This window comes from Trichoderma evansii (genome assembly GCF_050947405.1).
Source record: "Trichoderma evansii strain SZMC 28006 chromosome Unknown GGI43scaffold_12, whole genome shotgun sequence".
Taxonomy (NCBI): domain Eukaryota; kingdom Fungi; phylum Ascomycota; class Sordariomycetes; order Hypocreales; family Hypocreaceae; genus Trichoderma; species Trichoderma evansii.
Window position 1 is genome coordinate 753,313 of NW_028145194.1, and position 17,369 is coordinate 770,681.

At 48.6% G+C, this 17,369-nt stretch overlaps 8 protein-coding genes across 8 annotated transcripts; 2 read left to right on the forward strand and 6 right to left on the reverse strand.

Annotated features, from left to right (window-relative positions):
* Positions 1 to 31: 31 nt before the first annotated feature.
* Positions 32 to 523, reverse strand: GGI43DRAFT_384637 (uncharacterized protein; the record flags this gene model as incomplete). Its single annotated transcript, XM_083203548.1, has 1 exon — positions 32 to 523. The coding sequence occupies one exon, from the start codon at positions 521 to 523 to the stop codon at positions 32 to 34; it is 492 nt and encodes a 163-aa protein (XP_083059918.1).
* A 1,882-nt stretch (positions 524 to 2,405) lies between these two features.
* GGI43DRAFT_75202 (uncharacterized protein) lies at positions 2,406 to 3,192 on the reverse strand. Its single transcript, XM_083210241.1, has one exon. The coding sequence runs from the start codon at positions 3,011 to 3,013 to the stop codon at positions 2,522 to 2,524; it is 492 nt and encodes a 163-aa protein (XP_083059919.1). The 5' UTR covers positions 3,014 to 3,192; the 3' UTR covers positions 2,406 to 2,521.
* A 525-nt stretch (positions 3,193 to 3,717) lies between these two features.
* GGI43DRAFT_428085 (S-adenosyl-L-methionine-dependent methyltransferase) lies at positions 3,718 to 7,723 on the reverse strand (the record flags this gene model as incomplete). The annotated part of the gene is made up of 2 exons (XM_083208908.1): positions 3,718 to 7,648; positions 7,682 to 7,723. The coding sequence occupies 2 exons, from the start codon at positions 7,721 to 7,723 to the stop codon at positions 3,899 to 3,901; spliced, it is 3,792 nt and encodes a 1,263-aa protein (XP_083059920.1). The 3' UTR covers positions 3,718 to 3,898.
* Positions 7,724 to 8,507: 784 nt separating this feature from the next.
* Positions 8,508 to 10,619, reverse strand: GGI43DRAFT_407505 (DNA replication regulator SLD2). Its single transcript, XM_083206234.1, has 2 exons — positions 10,247 to 10,619; positions 8,508 to 10,190 (listed from the first exon to the last, which is right to left on the reverse strand). The coding sequence occupies exons 1-2, from the start codon at positions 10,386 to 10,388 to the stop codon at positions 8,896 to 8,898; spliced, it is 1,437 nt and encodes a 478-aa protein (XP_083059921.1). The 5' UTR covers positions 10,389 to 10,619; the 3' UTR covers positions 8,508 to 8,895.
* Positions 10,620 to 10,749: 130 nt separating this feature from the next.
* GGI43DRAFT_407506 (uncharacterized protein) lies at positions 10,750 to 12,083 on the forward strand. The gene has a single exon (XM_083206235.1). It carries the CDS (start codon positions 10,864 to 10,866, stop codon positions 11,923 to 11,925), a length of 1,062 nt encoding a protein of 353 aa, XP_083059922.1. The 5' UTR covers positions 10,750 to 10,863; the 3' UTR covers positions 11,926 to 12,083.
* A 186-nt stretch (positions 12,084 to 12,269) lies between these two features.
* Positions 12,270 to 13,195, forward strand: GGI43DRAFT_407507 (thioredoxin-like protein). Its single transcript, XM_083206236.1, has one exon. It carries the CDS (start codon positions 12,506 to 12,508, stop codon positions 13,187 to 13,189), a length of 684 nt encoding a protein of 227 aa, XP_083059923.1. The 5' UTR covers positions 12,270 to 12,505; the 3' UTR covers positions 13,190 to 13,195.
* Positions 13,196 to 13,233: 38 nt separating this feature from the next.
* GGI43DRAFT_75297 (DASH complex subunit Spc34) lies at positions 13,234 to 14,455 on the reverse strand. The gene is made up of 2 exons (XM_083210242.1): positions 14,041 to 14,455; positions 13,234 to 13,983 (listed from the first exon to the last, which is right to left on the reverse strand). Exons 1-2 carry the CDS (start codon positions 14,109 to 14,111, stop codon positions 13,278 to 13,280), a joined length of 777 nt encoding a protein of 258 aa, XP_083059924.1. The 5' UTR covers positions 14,112 to 14,455; the 3' UTR covers positions 13,234 to 13,277.
* Positions 14,456 to 15,005: 550 nt separating this feature from the next.
* On the reverse strand, positions 15,006 to 16,379 carry GGI43DRAFT_75318 (uncharacterized protein). Its single transcript, XM_083210243.1, has 2 exons — positions 16,320 to 16,379; positions 15,006 to 16,295 (listed from the first exon to the last, which is right to left on the reverse strand). The coding sequence occupies exon 2, from the start codon at positions 16,128 to 16,130 to the stop codon at positions 15,039 to 15,041; it is 1,092 nt and encodes a 363-aa protein (XP_083059925.1). The 5' UTR covers positions 16,131 to 16,295; positions 16,320 to 16,379; the 3' UTR covers positions 15,006 to 15,038.
* Between the last annotated feature and the right edge of the window lie 990 nt (positions 16,380 to 17,369).

Sequence of the window (17,369 nt, forward strand, 5' to 3'; positions counted from 1 at the left end):
AGGCCCTGCAACCGCCCCATGCGCTGCGGAGTCAAGCTCGGAAGACCGCCGTGGGTTCTTTCAAATCTAAAGACCGCAGGTGCCCGCCGGCTCTGTCATCTTTCACTGCCGCTTTGATTCGCTCGTTCTGCCTGTCCTCGCAGGACCCGCGCGCCCCGTTGAGAGATGTCAAAAGCCAGGCACCGTCCAGGGCAAGGCCCCAGACATCCGACAGGTTCGCTCTGGTTCCATAGCCATGCCTGGTATAGTGGCATGTTGCAATCTCAAGCTCGCACGAGGAGTAGACTAGGCAGACAGAATACTTCCAAGTGACTTGACATATTGCCCTCCATAGTTGTTTCATTCTGAGAATTCTCACAAGCAAATACTTGTACTTGCTCGGTACTTCATTGGGCATGGTACCCGCTCCTGGTGCTAGCACTAGCAGCACAAGTAGTCTGCTTGGTGCGTTGGGCGTTAAAGGCTCGATTCGACGCTTTGAGGTGTCGGCCATGCCCGAATCGTCGCCGATTTCAAAAGGCATGGCTCCATAGCCCCCATCTTTTCATCTTTTTCGGGGGCCGTCTTGTCCAAGCAAAAGAGCTAGGTTGCTAGTTGTCCAGGTAGCACGAGTGCTAGCAGTATTCGTATTGTTGTTCGCCTTTCCTGACGATCAGCGCACCGGGCCCGCATCCAGTCGAATTCTAAAATGCCGGGGCATCAAAAGAGGGTGAAATGAATAGAGAGTGAGAAAGGAGAGAAACAATGGCTGCCATCTTCCCTCCGCTCCTCTGCTGCTATTCTCGGCAGGGCTCCTCAGGCAGAGAGAATGCAGGCAAGTACCTAAGGTACCTATCTCCGCCGGTACATGTGCGCAGTACTTGTTCTCCATATTACCAGTGAAGGCTCATTTTGTGATAGGCTGAAGCTCCTCTTCACGCCAACTGTCAGCGGATGGAGACTGCAGCTTCACATCATTCGCTCCTTCGGGTACAGAAACCCCCGTACCTGCAGATCTAGCTAATTCGCACTCACTACCAAGTGCTAAGCCAGACTACTCGATCCTTCTGTTGCGCCTGCTCCTTCTTGTGATCTTAATCGTACGAGTGCTCTTGCCCTTGCTTAGCCTTCTAGGTAGTATTAATAGCACTTGTATTTGTAAACTATTCTACCTTGTTCTTTCCTTATTACCTTAGTAGGTGCCTGGTAGTAACGTAGTACTATTAGTAATACTGGGCACAAATTATAGCATCACTTTGGAATAGGTACTTAGGTATACTATTGCTGCGAGCAGGTAGTGCCTAGGTGGCAGATACACGAAATACCCATTTTGTGTCCCTTGTCACGGCTACTACTGTTAGCACGTGCAAGGTGCCAAACTACGCCTTATAGTAGCTGCCTTATTTGTGCGAAGTATATGACTTATAAAGTTCGACATGTAAAGTGCGGCACTCCAAGTGCGACACCCAAAGTGATACGACATGCAGCTGCTTGGATCCAAGGCCTGGCATCAATATCATTCAAGTGCTCTTGCAGCGTCTAGTGCCGTGCTGAGATCCCCTGTCATAGTTTCCGCTCCCTGTCGGTACTTTCGGAAACTTCGCGACGTCGATTTGCGCGCTCGCTTGCTCGCTCCTTGCACCCACTTACAAAGGCACTCGAACCAGCGTCACGACTCGGGTTCCTGGCTGCGACAAGGGTTACACAATGGATGCATATTCGTTTTCGTTTCCGTGCCTTGAATGCCACCGCAACTAATATTTGGCAGCCTCTTCAAGATGAGCCTAGCTGCTGATGCTGGTCCGTATCGACCACGTGGCGTCGGGATTGTGAATAGCATCGGCTGCGGGTGCTCTCGAGTCCGAAAGCGCAGCTCCATCACCAATTAATATGGAGCACGGAACAAAAGCACGGCTAATCCTATGCGCCTATACGAATGGATATTCCGCCTCCAGCATTTTGGCATTAAGCCGTACCGCTCTGTCGCGGCACGAGCAACAAGTAGGAGGACAAAGAATGAATACTACTCATGGCACACCATCTCGGCCTGTGATGCTACAAGTACCTATAGACATCATTCCGCCCCAAATTTCCTCCAGCCGCTCGTGCGACGCGGCATATAAAGTCTGCGTGGTGTGAGGGGTAGCAAAGGAAAATCACGGCCTCCTTTCAGCATCTGTGTGTGTGCTGCTCTCGGTGAAACTTGTCCAGGATTGTCCTGCTGGTTTCCGCAATCCACCGGCGCAGCAGGGAAGAAACGGGATCTTTTGCCCGGCCCTGTACTCCATGGGAAAGAAGAGAAAAAGTGCATTCAACAACAACGAGGAAGAGAAAAACATGTGAAGCTGGCGCAAATACGGGAGCCGGAGTCCAGGTTTTGCGTACGGGAGCAGAATCCCGAAGATGGCGCCAATTCGTGCCCAGAACCGCATACTTTACCCCATGGAGTTGACATTCTGGCCTTGCATGCGTGACCACGGCCCCTGGTCAGGCTTTTTGCTAGAGGTCGCAGATTGAGCTTCAAGGGACAGGGCCTATGCACTCAGCTTAGCTTACCCATCAGTCGGGGACGCACATGCATGTGGCATGCGTGTGGCATGCGCCTTAAAAAATGCAACCAAGCCATGAACGCCTTGTGTGAGCATGCAAGTGCTACGATGGATGCTATGTGTGAGAATACACAGTCAGCATCGCTGCTCTCTACTAATACTTGTAGTAAGCCTACGAAGCCATCGTCATCTACTCTCTTCTTTGCGATTCGGCTGACTGCCAAGACGGCATGTTGGTAGCAAGTACTACTTGCACCACTACTTGACCTGGTACAGGTACGAGCAAGCCTCCCGTCCACTATGGAGACAATATCGCCAACCGCGCACATTGACTGGGTATCCTGTCGATACGTCAGAGCTAGCACCGGACCCTTGCCACAAGAGGTTACCCGATGGGGAAATTGCGTGAGCAACGCCGAAATAGCTTCAACGACCCAAATGTCGATGAAGCCCATGATGGAGATAAGCAGGCCGAGGGTCGACATCGTCCGAAACAACTAGGCTGTCGATCGTGTCCCGAGAGCCTGCTTTATTTTCGGTCCTTTTTGTCATCCTCAGCGCGCCCGAGTGCCGAGCCCTCGGGTTCATCTGAAAAGAACTCTGCTGCAGAGTGTATGACTTGATACTGCTACTGTAATATCAGGGGCGACATGTGTGCGACTATGAGTGGCGTTGTCGGCAGTAATGAATGCATAGCCTGGAAAAGACACTAACACTTATAGGTGGTGCTTGTAGGGTACAAGTAGTCTTATATGGCTGAATCGAAAATCTCTATACGAAGAATAAACTCTTTAATGTAAGCATAGTGACGAAAGAGGCCAGGGAATATCGAGACAGTATCGCTCTAATTACTCGGCAGAGATGCCCTGCTGTCGGCTACATTCGTTAAGCGCTTAATATCAGGCAATAAGGCTAAATAGCAAAACCCGGAAATGAGTCTTTCCCGATTCACATCGTTCTCAAATGGTATTCCCGTAGATCTCATGCGGTTTGATTTGACAGATCGCATTTTGCAGGACAAGGATATCCACTTGAGGTAGAGGTAGCTTCAGGTACTGCACCACAGATACGATACATTTAAGTACCTGCTTATGTGCAGATTTGCATCGCAGCACATATAAAGTTACATTGTAATACTTGGGTGTATTGGTCTAACTTGCAACAGCTTGAAGAAACGCTCTTGTAATGGCATTGATTTGAGCGTTACATAATCCATTCTGTTTCTACCTAGTAAATATGTTAACTTTAGAAAGAAGTCAAACTCTAGCCTGCGATTTTATCACCATATACTGGATGATAACAATATGTGTCTATGTTGTCTAAATATAGCTCATTATTCCCCAGCTCTGCTGCTCAAGGTAGGCAGGCACTCAATCACCACCGCCCGACTTTCGTCTCTTTAAGAATTGAGGAATCTCCACAACCAGTGCTCCTGAATGTGCACGTTTATAACTAGATGCGAGTTCTGTTTGCTGAATCACGCCATAGCCGCCATCTCGTATGCTAACTACTGATGCCAAAGGCGATGAGCCCCTAGAAACAGTGGTATGCGTCGTAATAGGAGAAAAGGTCCCGGACTGGGAGGACGACATAATGTCCGATACTATAGGCCCATAAATAGCATCCATATCATCTGCCTCTTCCGCAACGTGGTGACTTGAAACCTTGAGATTCTTGTTTCTTTCCAGACTCGTAACCCATGCTTCGCGGAACGTAACCCCGAGGACGACGGCGACTTGTCTCGCCACGCTGTTGCCCACGATTTTGTACTGCGTATGGGGGTCTCCAAGCAAGACTTCTTCGTCGCGGAAACCCTGCGCCCTTCGTGCTTCCATAACGGTTATGAGTCTGTTTTCTCGCCAGTGGAGCACTCGCCCATTCTTGGCATCGGTCGGTTGGGCCGACGTTACAATTGTCTCGAACAGCTTGTTTGGGAACATTCTTCCGTATGCTTTCGAGGCAGGCAGAGTATTCATAGGCTGTTTCGACGACGTATGGCTCGCCGTGGAAAAAATATCCCGTTCAGCTGCCGTCATTGTCCCTTCACCGGCTTGTACTTTGGCTCGGCCTTCTCCATACCAAGCCTGTGAGAAGTTCATACCCCATGGCTGAGTTGGGATGGAGGATATGCGAGCCCGTTGCGTTCTGGTGAAGCCTCTAGTCACGCGGTGGTCGGGATACGGAACGCAGATATCGGGCTGAGCGTCATAAATAGAGGGTAGGTCTGATGCCGCTTCTTCTGCTGACACGTACTTGAATGGAGTGGCTTTGGGCATTTCTCGAGTTGTCATGTGTTGGCCGTTGGGCAGGTATCCGATCCCGAGCTCTCGAGTGGCTGGAGGATGTGAATGCGTTTGCACCGGTCTTTTTGGTAACTCGAGGCCCGGGGCGGCAAAGACGATAAAGATGCGAGGTCTGCGCTGCGATGACCCGCATGATGATGCGTCGAGGTGGAAGAATTGTGTTTGATAGCCTAAACCGACCAAGGCACAGATGAGCTGACTGAAGACATCTTGATCTCGAGCCGTTTTCTTGTTGACCATGCCGGGTACATTCTCCAAGACGCCATATTTTGGCCGATAGAGGTCTACAAAGGATGCGAATGCTGCGACAAGCGACTGATTCTTCCTCTGCGCTGCGGTAGTCTTATCGTTGGTGAGAGAAGAAAAGCCAGGACAGGGGCTACCACCAGATACAAAGTCGACATCTCCGATCTGAGGAACATTCCTTGCGAACTCGCCTTGCATAGAAAGTCGTTGCAAGTCATCAATGGAACCGAGAAATGGATGAACATCTTCTGGATTTTTGACATTCGCCATGTAGGTGTGAATGGCCTTGCTGTCATAATCATTCGCCCATTTCATTTGAATACCTCCGCCATCTTCAAGACCTCTGCCAAAGTTGCCCCCTCCACAGAATAAATCAATTCCACGAAGTTTTTCTATTGTTTGGAGAGGATCATGTCCTTGATGCAGAGAAGCTGGTGCTATCTTCAGCGGGATGTAAAATGAGGCTCCATCAATGAAAACTTGCTGGTGAGTGATGTAGAAGAGATTTCCCGTACCATCACGATCATATGGTGTAGGAATTGTATCACCATCTTGAAAGAACCTCACTGAACATGAGGATAAAATTTGACTCTTCTTTACCTTGATAGTTTGATCGCTGTATACTAGCTCATTCGGTCGCGCGTTTGGAGCATTTGGATCAACTTGTGTACGGCGCAAGAGTCGTCTGAATCGATAAACCATAGCGCCGCTTTCTCTGAACGAGGTTATAAATTCACAAGGTTCCGAAACGGCAGTCTTGAGATCTATGTGCAATAAATATGTCTGTCCGGGTTGATATGTCGGCGTGGTGGTCGTCTTTGGTTGCACCGAAGTGTGCTCACACCATAGGTGGCTCTCTTTCAAAGTTATCCATCTTCTTTCTTCCTGTAGATAGGTTTGCCGGCAAAAAAACTCTGCTTTTGTCGTGGATGTGCCCCAAAATTCAACGTCATGAACGCCGAGGATTTCGCTTTCGTCGATTTTGGATGTTTCCGAGCAAGAACAGTGGTCTGAGAGAAACAGCTCATTATTCCAAGGATACTTCATCAAACCACAGAGAGTGTCTACTGGTCGATAGTACCAGATCACATCAAATGTACGTAGTCCATATCTGTCAACGTGAACAGATTGTACGAGAGCGAACCACCTATCCACATCTGAGAAGCCTTTGGAAAGCTCTCGCTCCCATAAAGTACCAGATGCCACATCATCTCGGTGCGTTGAAATAGTGTCGCCGGGTTTTATATTCTTAATACGTTCTTGCGATGGCACTAGAAGATCCTTAATAGTCTGGTGTAAATTCGACGGGTATTCCAAGTGCCGTTGTCCGATCAATTCATTGCGTAGCGTTGTGGTCTTCAGACTCAAAGGGATGACTTTAAGACGATCTCCAAACGGCAAATGTTCGAAACAGGCGTATATATACTGAGTGACGATTGTCGGGGGATCCACAACCAAGGGTAAGCTCCTAAATAGCTGAAAATCCAAAATTTCAGCCCATATAGTATGAAAGGAAGCTTTAAGGTAGCCCAACACTCCTATAGTCTCCTTATAAAGAAATTTTATGTTGGCAACAACCGAAGTTCTGTAATCGTCGCTTGGGTGTTGGCTTAGCCACTCAAGAAACTCCGGCGAATCCATGTGGCTCTTCTTGAGCCATGCAGCAAAAGTCGATCGAAAGTGATGAATAGAAACCTTGCGCCCATTCTTCGCCATGATGAAAAGAAAATCCACAAAATGTTTCGCCAAATCCGCAACCCATAAAAAGGGGTAAAAGAAACGCCGATATTCCCTTGCTGGTATACCCAATTTGTAAAATAACGCCTGTTTAGAACCTAACTGAGACTGTAGCCAGATGTTTCCTCGGACGGTGTGTTTCGAGAGGGAGCCATAATTTCCGATGGGAACCGCAGCTATCTGTATACGACGCACGTATACTCTCTTGTTGTCAAAACTGAGAATGCCGTCAAAAAAGAAGCTGCTATGTCTTATTTTTGTGTTGAGGTGATGCAAAGATCGCATCTCTTCCGGATAGTCGTTGCTATCGAGGTAGATTGAAAAGTCATCGAGCAATATCTCTGTAAAATCGTGTGCACATTTATCTGCCCGCGATCCATCCAAATATGGGGAGAGTGTTTGAAGAGCCCTCAACTCGGACATGATTGACATGCCATCGGGAGGTTCGAAGCCCTCATAGCTAGATTTTGGTGCGGGTAGAATGAATTCAGGTATATCAACACTCAAAAGTGTAGGCGAAGGAGATTTTTCAGTTGAGTGTAGTTGATGACCGTTCCAGGAAGGACTAGTTGATAAAGGATCAGTAGGCTCAGAGTCCTCAATAGTCGAGCAAAATGAAGGCGATGAGCCAGAGCGAGATAAAAGTTGGCTCGGCTCGGTATGGCCAGGAATGGCCTTGTTGGAACTCAGTGGAGTTTCGGCTACCTCAAAGGGTAGCAATCGATGATAGGTATAAGTTGGTGGTGATGCTGGGCTGTCACTATCGAAATTCAAGACAGTAGCGCGCCAGTCATGAATCCTGGAAGCATCGGTTCTCCAGCAAATCTCATCTTCCTTGGTTATAATCTTCCTTCTAGATGAAACAACCAATATCTGAGTTGTGTTGTTGGGCACTGCGTTGTCCTCCATTCCCCCCTTTCCAGGCTCCTTTCTAAATCCCAAAGACGGCAAAAAATGACGACGATAATCCGCAAAAGTCTTGAATAAAAGAAAATAAATTCTCTGGTGACCAAAATGAAATAAAAAATAACTCCGAAATCAGTTGTATAACTCCAAATGAAAACCCAAAAGAACAAAAAAAGGACAGCAAAACTTATCCAGTTAAGGTGAAAATCTCACCAAAATTTGCAAATGGCCAAGGTAGAAAAAAAAAGGAAAGAGAAGGCAAAGAGGAAAAAGAAACAAGACCAGATAGACGTATATGAAAATCGAGAAGGAATTAAAAGAAAAAAAAATTGTTTAGGAATATGGGCCCTGCCAGCTGCTGGCGGTTGCGGCGGAAAGTGGGTGCGAGTCTAGTTCTGATGAAGGATTTCGAGATAATTCAACAAAACAAAATGAAAACGCCTGGTAAAAATGGAACGAAAAAAACAAAAACAAAATAAAAGACGGTAAATATCCTGCAAGTCGAAATACCCATGCAACTCTCGATAGCAATTAAGAGTTCATTCGTGTCATAACTTGATCTCGTATCCTAGGGTATCAGAGAGGCGTTGAAGAAGATGTTGTGCTAAGCTTTCGGAAGGTTTATCGGAAGGTTTCTCGGAACGAAACCGAAAGATGAGGGGAAGCATAAAAGGACGAGCCGTAAACTGTAAAGGTGAAAGGTCTCTTTGTTCTTAGGAGTGATTGTTATTTTTAGATATTTGACATGTTTCGTTGGCTAAGCATTAGCTTTGTGCAGAGAAACAAAGAGAGAACGAAAGGGGATTGAAGGATTGACAAGGAAGAAGAAGGCGAAAAATAAAAATAGAATAGAACCAAAGACCCATCCTACAAGAGGTGTAGAGTCATGTAAAAGTGAGGGTGAAGGCAGCCCACGTGCACCTATTGTTCAGTAGGATCATAATAGGATAATAGTCTCAACAGCTTTGTGCATGCTTCATAAGAATAAGTACTTTGATTGTTCATAAGCACAAAATATATCGCTCTCAAGTTCATGTCGCTTGAGTAAATGTATTGAATGTCCGTCCCATCCTGAAGAACGCCCTGTATGCATTTCCAATCAAGCCCAAGCCATAGTAGATCCCATCTTGCCCATTGTCCCGAAAATGATATTATCCGTCCAATCCCTTAATCCTTCATCTCTTTCTACGGAACCGGCTATTATAGCCTGGTCCGCCTTTGGCACCGTTGTTCCGCAGTTTCAACCGTTGGAAGTTTGCATGTGCCAGCTGGTTCACTTTGCGGGTCGTTTTCTTTACTCCGCCTTCTTCCTTGGCGGGCTTCTTCCGAGTCTTCTCAATCTTCGCATCCTGGGTATCATGTTCATCTTCAAACTCGCCATCAGACTCGCCTGCGACATCTGATTTGCCAACATGAGCTTGGGTATCTGGAATGGTATCTTGACCAATTTCATCTTCATCTTCATCGCTCCCATTCTCCTCAGCTAGGTTCGTTGGTCGCTTGGTTCGAACTGGTCGCATGTTTGCTCGTCGTGTTGTTCTCTTCTGTCCCTTCTTCTTGAATACCTTCAATGGCTGTCCGTCACGATCTACAGCATCTTCTGTAGGGCTATCATACAAGCCCTCGTCATCGAATCCACCCAAGGGTAGCTGTTTAGCCTGGCTATCTGGCTCTAATATGTCTTGCTTCGGCTCCGGCTTCTGTATCTTGATCGTGGGCTGAGGGGGGCCGCCAGATTCCATTTCGGCCTCGACTTCGCGCAGCGCTTCGAGGTCGTCATCTAGCTGTTCTTCCTCGACTTTTCGAAGACTAGCTACTATTTCACTCAAGCCACGAACCAGAGGCTTTCGTGGCAGCCTCAGAGGTGGAGCATCAAATGTTGTGTTTTCGTCTAGTGTTGGGAGTGAATGCCTCTTTAGAAATGCAGGTGTATCAAACTGAAGCTTGGATACGGACGTGGGCGTTCCGGCCATATTCTGTCCTTCTCTCTTCTTAATTGGTGTCGAAAACAGCTTTCGCTTGCTCGCGGAGCTTGGTGTAAGTCCTAGTTTGGCTATAGCATCTTCGCTCAAGTTGTTTTTGCGCCTGCTAGGAGTTGCATGTGAACTAGCAGGACGACCCATCTCTTTCACTCCCTTCAACGGACTCTTAAACTCTTTTTCCACCAACAGATCGAATAGCCCGAGGACTTTCCCGTCCCGCTGAGGCGTCGGGCCAATGGCCGTCACAGGCGCAGGGATGAAGAGTTTTCTGGAAATAGCCGGGCTGTTCATATATTCTTCGCCGTTCGGGGCCAGTCGCTTCGAAGGGGTCTCGGCATGTTTTGCTCGCTTCATTGGAGTCTCGGCCGCCGGTGCGGGGGCTGCTCTGCGCTTGTCATGCTTGCTTTTGGAGGCAGAGGCATCTGATGGAGGAGCTAGCTTTCCAGCTATTATATCGCGAAGCTTATTATAGTCTTTATATTTCTGGGCTTTTATGAATTTAGCGAGGGTAGATTAAAGGTGGGCAATTAGCATGCCAGCTTACCTATATCGGGATTGTTTTTGATGTCCTCTCTGCCTGGCTTCTTCCCGTCATGCGTCTTTGCCCAGTCTCCCTCCCATTGCTTCAGATCAGCTCGCACTCTCTGAGCTCTTGCTTCATACTCTTTCTTTACTCTCTCTTCCATTGTAGCGTCAAAAGCTGAAGATTCACAGAGGTATACACCAATTGAAATTGTAGGTGATGAATCAAGATAACAGAAGAGACATGTCTTTAACAAGGACGCCTACGGATGCCAAAAGTGACCAAACAAGAAAGAGAAGCTGAAGAATAAACAAACAGCCCCAAAGAGCTGGGGAGGACTTGTTTTGTGTACCTGAATCCTCCTTTGTCGAAAAGCGTCATGTGGGGAACTGCAAGTCGCGCATGCAAGCGCGCTGCTTGTCATTAGAAAAGCGCGTCTTGCAGAAGAAGCACTTAAAAACGGCCGCCACCGCCACAGGCTAACCCCACTGAAGAAGCGCCCTAGACGGAGTAGCCTACAGGCTGTCGATTGCCCCACTAAGCCATCAAGACTCGATATCGCAACTTCTCCCATATTCTTCTCTTGCATCTTCACCACGGCATCTTCGTCGCATCCTCGTTATCGTCGCGCTGATCTCATGGAAAGCGGGCTGGCTGATGAAAATGATGAAATACATCGCAAGATCCTCGAGAATACGCTGCAAGAGGTAGCTGCAAGAGAGCAGTCCGATAATGCTACCAAATGCTGTGTTATCTGCCTAGACACTGTTAGCGATGCCTGCGAACTTTTTCCATGCGGGCATGACAGTTTTGACTATGTTTGTATATTGAACTGGCTCTATGATAAGCCCCTATGTCCCCTTTGCAAGAGGGATGTAACCAAAGTACAACGAGGCCCTCCGGAACACCGAGAAACGACTATCATAGAACCGAAGCCGCAGCCATCTTCAACTAGGACATATTCCCATCGGCCATCATTTCCTCGTCCTAGAGCTAGAACGGCGAGGACCCCCAGATATACGGCTCATAATGATGCCGCAGAAAGGGTTCAAACACTTCGGCGTGATGTTTACCTGCATAAGAGATTCTCAAAGCATGTTGGCTCCAATCGGCTCTCCCTATATCGGGAGCTAACTCCAAGACTCTTCTGCAGCGACGAGCATCTTGTGTCTCGGGCACGCATGTGGATCCGCCGCGAACTGCAAGTATTTTCATTTCTCACAGCTGAGGAGCCTGCTCCTGCCTCTGCTGCCTCTCGTCCAGACGAAGCTCAAGCGCGGCGAAGAGCGAACAACGCCGAGTTCTTGCTGGAGTATATTGTTGCAATTTTGAAGACTGTGGATATCATGGGCAGCGCAGGCCAAGCAGAAGATATGCTATCAGAGTTTATTGGTCGAGATAATACGCAGGTGTTTTTGCATGAGCTACGATCATGGCTTAGAAGCCCATTTACAAAGCTTGAAGACTGGGATCGAGCCGTGCAATATGACCCAGTTCCATCAGAGGAGTCTCCATCTGGACCGGCGCCGGGGCGGAGCCGAAATGAAGATGCGCCTCAAATACGGCACAACCAGAACCAGGTGCGATCCAGAGGAGACTATTACCGCCCTGGACCAGCTCGAGGTTCCCGAGAAGAGATACGGAAATCAAGACATGAACCGTATACTCATGGTAGGCGAAGAAAAGAGAGGGGCGCTTAAGGAGTGACGATCCTTGCGGAACATATAAATCTGTAGGGCAGGCGTATTTGGGAGTTACTTTGGCTGCATAATAGAAGAAAATGATACCCATACCACTAGATAGGTGATTAAAATAGGAGTTTTTAGGCATCTTCATAATAGAATTATATTTAGTTTAATTAAAGAGCTGGCCGTAGAAGAGGTGTGAATATTGCCTGCCTGGCCTCTGTCTTAGTCGAATTGCGGAAGATCCAGCGCCACTACTAGCAGTAGTTTTCCGCAAAAGATCCGATCCATGTAAGTCCACCAAGGCCACAGACGAGCTGGATACGCAACCAGTTTAAAACTGAAACTCGGATTCGTCTAGGCAGCCGATATTTTATTTTAGCTACCTGTGCTTTAATTTGACTTTTAGAATAATGAATTGGTAGGATAAATGTTATATAAGGTTGTAGGCATCTCCAATCAAGCTCATATTAAAGCTCACATCATTTCATACTTCTATCAAGCAAGGCAACATATAACTTCATACTATTCAAACCTCCTATTCTCCTATTTCAAAATCAAAAAGAACAAACTTAAAAATTCATAATAAGGCACAATGGCAAACTACGATATCAAAATAATCTCTGACACCGTCTGTCCATTCTGTTATCTTGCCCGGGCCCGCTTGGACCGTGCCATTGCGCTCTTCAAGAAAACCGTCCCCAACGCATCATCGTCCACATTCACCATCCGCTGGCACGCCTTCCAGCTGGACAAGTCCATCCCGCACGGCCAATCCACCAGCGTGCAGGACATCGCCGTAGAGCGCTTTGGCGCCGACCGCCTGGCTTCTAAGCGTGCGCGGATGGCGCAGATGGGCGACCAGGAGGGCTTCGGGTTCTCTTTCAGCGGACGGATTGGCAACACGAGGGACTCGCATCGGATGTCGCATTTGGGTCGGGAGCTAGGCGGGTATGAACTGGAGGATAAGGTGCAGGTGGCGATGATGAAGATGTTTTTCGAAGAGGGCGGCGACATCACGAGCTATGATGATTTGATCGCCGCGGCGGAAAAGGTTGGCATTGAGAGGGATGTGGCGAGGAAGTGGCTTGAGGATGGATCTGGAGGCGAAGATGTTGATCGGGAAGTGGAGGAGATGGAGAAGTTGAGGATGAAGGGAGTGCCGAAGATCTTGATAGATGAGAAGTTTGTGATTGAAGGTGCGGATGATGTGACGGCCATGTTTGAGCAGCTTTACAAGGCAAAGGAAGAAAAGGAGAAGGATGAGATTAAAATGTAGATATTAGTCGGATGGGTAATTATAGACAAGTATTTTGTCGTTTATATTTGGGGGTATCATAATTTCTTAGCCTTCTAATCGCATAACTTCACATGTTTCTCAGCCCTCCAATATCTCTCTCCATAGACTTTAGCCTAGCCTGCAGCTCTCTCTTCTTCGTCTCCATCTGCTTTGCCTCTTCTTCCTCTCTCCTCAAATCCTCCTCAGTCCACGCATCGCTACCGCTTTGTAGAGGTTCATCCGCTTCCTGCTCCTTGTCCTTGTCCTGGTCCATCCAGTCTTTCTTCATGCTAGCCAATTGCTCAGCCTGCTCAGCCACCTTCGCCTCATAATAGGCCATTGTATTCTTCCCATTTCGGTGCCTGGCCCGTAACGCCACAATGCGTTCGCGAGCTCCTGGCAACTCATACACTCCACAGAGCTTCTCGGCGCCGCGCAAGAGCACTTCCACATCCAAGTCGCCTTTGCGATCTGTTTCTCCTCGCCGTAGCTGTTCGTGCATCTCGCCGCCCAGGACAGCGGCCACCGCTGTGCGACGATGAGGCGCTCCTCGCGTGGGCGGGCCCGTCGTTACTTCGCCTGAGGCGACGTTGAAGACTGTTTGCCGGCGGTTCTTAGGCTTGGATTCGGCCTCGGCTTCGGCGGCTTTGGAGGGTTTCGACGCCGTGGCAGCGGCTGGGGGTGGAGGGGGGACAGAGAAGAGTGCGCGTTCATGAGCCTCGGTGTCTCGGATTAAGGATGTGATGTCGTTGTTGGTGAGCATTGCATTGGTGAATATTTTTGGAGGCGGGAAGCTGTAGGTCTAGTTAGCAAAACACCTTCTACTTCTTGGATATGACATTGTATCTTACGGAAGCGAGTCAATTCCCTGACATGAGCTTTGTATTTGCTCGAGGTGAACCGAAAATAGAGACGAGTCCATGGCTTCTGCTGGCCTCGGGCGACGCGTTTGGTGGAACTAGGGCAATGAAAAGGTGTATGTAGATGTTTTCAGGTAACGGCAAAGGCTAGATTGAAAATTGTAAGACACAAGAAGCCAAAGAATGCCAGTACCTAGGTAGGTAGTAGTGGCCGTTTATCGTGGGATGTTTTCAATGATACGAGATTGATAACGGTAGCTTAGGCAGGTAGTCACAACAAAGTGGCAGCGGTATTGGCGCCACCCCACTAAGATCTGTGGCGGCTTGGAGCTTCAAACAGCGGTCCACAGCGGGGCTTATCTGCTGTGTTCCCACTCCAAGATAAAATACATGTGCCATAAACAACTTCAAGTTCCAAGTAAAGCCAAGGTAAACAGTAGCAATGTTCATCTATTGTCTATCAACCATGACATCTCAACGATGCATCTCTTAGATATCAGCCATGTATAAATATCAAAATATCAAGCGAATCTACCTCCGACTTCCCGCTAATCTGAAATAAAAATAAAATGAATAAATGACAAAATTGATGCAAGCGCAGTAATCTATAAAGGTATCGAAAGAAGAAAACCATTTCGGTACATGCTGAAATGTAAAAATGATTGACGCAACGGCGAGCAGGTTGAAATGCCCTCGCCTTCGAGTTTGCTCTCCTGGCTGTGAGGCCAATTCCTGGTTGGGGATATCCAAATGATTTATCTTGTATATTCACCGTGCCGTATAAGTAAATGTCAGCTTCCCATGGGAACTTCGCTTGAGGCTTCGACGTGCCTCTCTAATATTCTCGTTACATCATTCGTCATCATGTATAGTAAAGCAGGCTCGCTGTCTAATAGCCAGGAATGCTCTCTAGAGAGCTCTTGAATTTTTTTGTTTCTTTTTTGTTGTCTTTTTTGTTGTTGTCATAATTTGGTTCTTTTTCTCTGTCGTCAACTCGAATCTGTGTCCATAATCTCCATCGCGTGGTACGGTAGCTCCTGTGCAAGGCGTATCTCGTTGGCATATTCATCCTCACTCGAATTGGGCTCCTCTAGCTCATCAATTCGAGGTGCAGGAGGATCCTGGAACAGTAAGCTTCCGCGGTGGACCCTCTTGCGGAATCGCCGAGCGCTGGAGCCGGCCTCGTTAACGTCGAGAGCGCAGTCATTGTCATCCGAGTCGCTCAGCTCGCTGTGCGTCCTCTTTCCAAAGCTGCTTGACATGCTCACTCTTCGAATGCGCTTCAGTTCCTGCTGCCTTCTCATAAACTCCGACTCTTCATCATCCTCTTCAGGCTCAGTTTCATCATCAGATGCCTCGTTGCTGCAATTAAGATTCTCGAGGTCTTGCATCATGTCTTGGTCCAGATCCCTCTGCTGAGGCGCAGACTGGCTTGGGGGCGACTCGGCATCGGATTCACTCTCAATCTCAGTGGGGTAGACGACATCCAGGCCTTCGCAATCACTGTCCATTGGATCCATGTCCTCAATCGTAAAATCAATCGTAAAGTCACAGCGCTCAGGGATGCTTGTCGCGGGGCCGTGCGCAAGCCTTGCTCGCTTAAGCTTGTCTGGCTCCGCCTCGCAATCAGCCTCAGACTCAGATTCCGATTCTACATCTGCATCCCCAGATGCATCCAGCTCGTGCGACTCTGGGACATTCTTTTCAACCGAAGCACGTCGCAATCGCTGCGCCGAGGTTGGCAGGCTGACAACGCTAGCGCTTTCGCAAGAATCGCCACCAATCGAGTGCTCCTTGTCGGCTTCAGACGAAGATGATGATCGCGGGCTCAATTGCTCTAGCGGGCGATAGCTGAACTGATGGCCGCTCCCATATGGCCTGATATTTGGGTCTTGAGCAAAGGAATTCGCCAACAAGTAAAATGCCGCTTGGTTATCCTTGCGGGGGAAGTCTGGTGAGGTGACAGGAGTATCGGGCGGTGAAGCTGGGTCAGCGGCCTGCAGCGCGGCCATCTGGGCTGCCGACAGCTTTAAATTTGGCGTTGATGACCGCCTCCGCGAAATTCTGCTGTGTCGAACCATAGTTGTTTGTAGTAATAGTAGTAGTAGTAGTAGTAGTAGTAGTAATGGAGGTGGAGAGAACCGTAGATGAGCAGCTTTTAGTCCGTGTGAAACGTATGACTGAATGAGTCGCCGGGGGCTGTCTCTCTTTTTATCTGGCCACGGGGTAGTTCCGTTGTCTCGGTCCTCTAAGATCGTCGTGTCTCGGACTAGAGTCGCGAGAAGTTGCGATCAATTGGCTGCGCGGGTCTTTTAGATGGCGTGGGGTACTTTTGCTTGGAATGAGAGAAAAGGAAGAGAGAGAAAAACAAAGAGTGGTCTGCTGCGCGGGGTGGCTGCCATCAGCATCAGAACAGGGGAGAAGCAGCAGGAATCATGACATACGGCGTGGTAGCAGCTACTTGTAATTGCGCAGTAACCAGGCTAATTGCGAGGGGTGCTGCCTTCGTAGTAAGTAGCTGATACAGGAGATGGAAACAATAGCGGCGTCAAGGAGTCAGGGTCCTAAGTAGGAACCTCCAGCTTGGAGAAGAAAAGACGTTGTTTGCGGTCAAGGGCATGATAATGTTTCGGAAAGGCCTGGCGCTGGCTGTCGGCGTGTTGGTAACACCTGAATTGGCACCCACACGACGCGGCGGCTTGTATGAAATAGCAGCTGCTGGTTGGAGACTTGGAGGGAGAAAAAAGGAAGATGGCGCAGTGATAGTGGCGGCGGCGGTATATAAGACGGGAGTAGAGCGGAAGAGGGAGGAGAGGAGAAGGGAAGAAACAAGAGGGAGAAACAAAGATGAAAGACGAAAAGAGGAAAAAGAGAAAGGCTAAGGGAACCAACCGATAAGAAATGGAAAAACAAAACAAGCACCAGGCACACAAGGACGGGTTTGGAATAGACGAAAAGGGCCAAATTCAGCCCTGGGCGGATCTGCGATCTGCTGCCTGGATGCTGCAGACGAGCGAGGGCTGCAGGCGACAGGCGAATAACCGGCGCGGGATGGCCTTGCTGGATGGCGAGGCCTTTTTAAGCGGCAGGACAACATGTAACTCCATGTGCATCAGCCGAAGCGTCGGGTCGACGGGCTGATGAACCTTGTTTCAGCGTCTGGAGAAAGGCCGGACGCAATGCAGCCAGCCAAAAGTGGCGCTCTGTAGCTGGCGGTGCATAAACACCAGAACCACAAAGAGAAAGAGGAGATTTGACAGAGCACGGAGCAGTATAGTATACACGTAAATACGCAGCAGTGGCTTGGCAGCTGAGGTACC

What these genes read in the sequence shown, in the direction of transcription:
- GGI43DRAFT_407506 (XM_083206235.1), top strand. Translation starts at nt 10,864, where the DNA reads ATGGAAAGCGGGCTGGCTGATGAAAATGATGAAATACATCGCAAGATC.
- GGI43DRAFT_75202 (XM_083210241.1), bottom strand. Translation starts at nt 3,013, where the DNA reads ATGTCGACCCTCGGCCTGCTTATCTCCATCATGGGCTTCATCGACATT.
- GGI43DRAFT_75297 (XM_083210242.1), bottom strand. Translation starts at nt 14,111, where the DNA reads ATGGACTCGTCTCTATTTTCGGTTCACCTCGAGCAAATACAAAGCTCA. An exon ending in CAGGGAATTGACTCGCTTCC is followed by an intron (nt 13,984 to 14,040) that starts GTAAGATACAAT and finishes CTAGACCTACAG; the next exon opens with CTTCCCGCCTCCAAAAATAT.
- GGI43DRAFT_407507 (XM_083206236.1), top strand. Translation starts at nt 12,506, where the DNA reads ATGGCAAACTACGATATCAAAATAATCTCTGACACCGTCTGTCCATTC.
- GGI43DRAFT_407505 (XM_083206234.1), bottom strand. Translation starts at nt 10,388, where the DNA reads ATGGAAGAGAGAGTAAAGAAAGAGTATGAAGCAAGAGCTCAGAGAGTG. An exon ending in CAAAAACAATCCCGATATAG is followed by an intron (nt 10,191 to 10,246) that starts GTAAGCTGGCAT and finishes AATTCATAAAAG; the next exon opens with CCCAGAAATATAAAGACTAT.
- GGI43DRAFT_75318 (XM_083210243.1), bottom strand. Translation starts at nt 16,130, where the DNA reads ATGGTTCGACACAGCAGAATTTCGCGGAGGCGGTCATCAACGCCAAAT.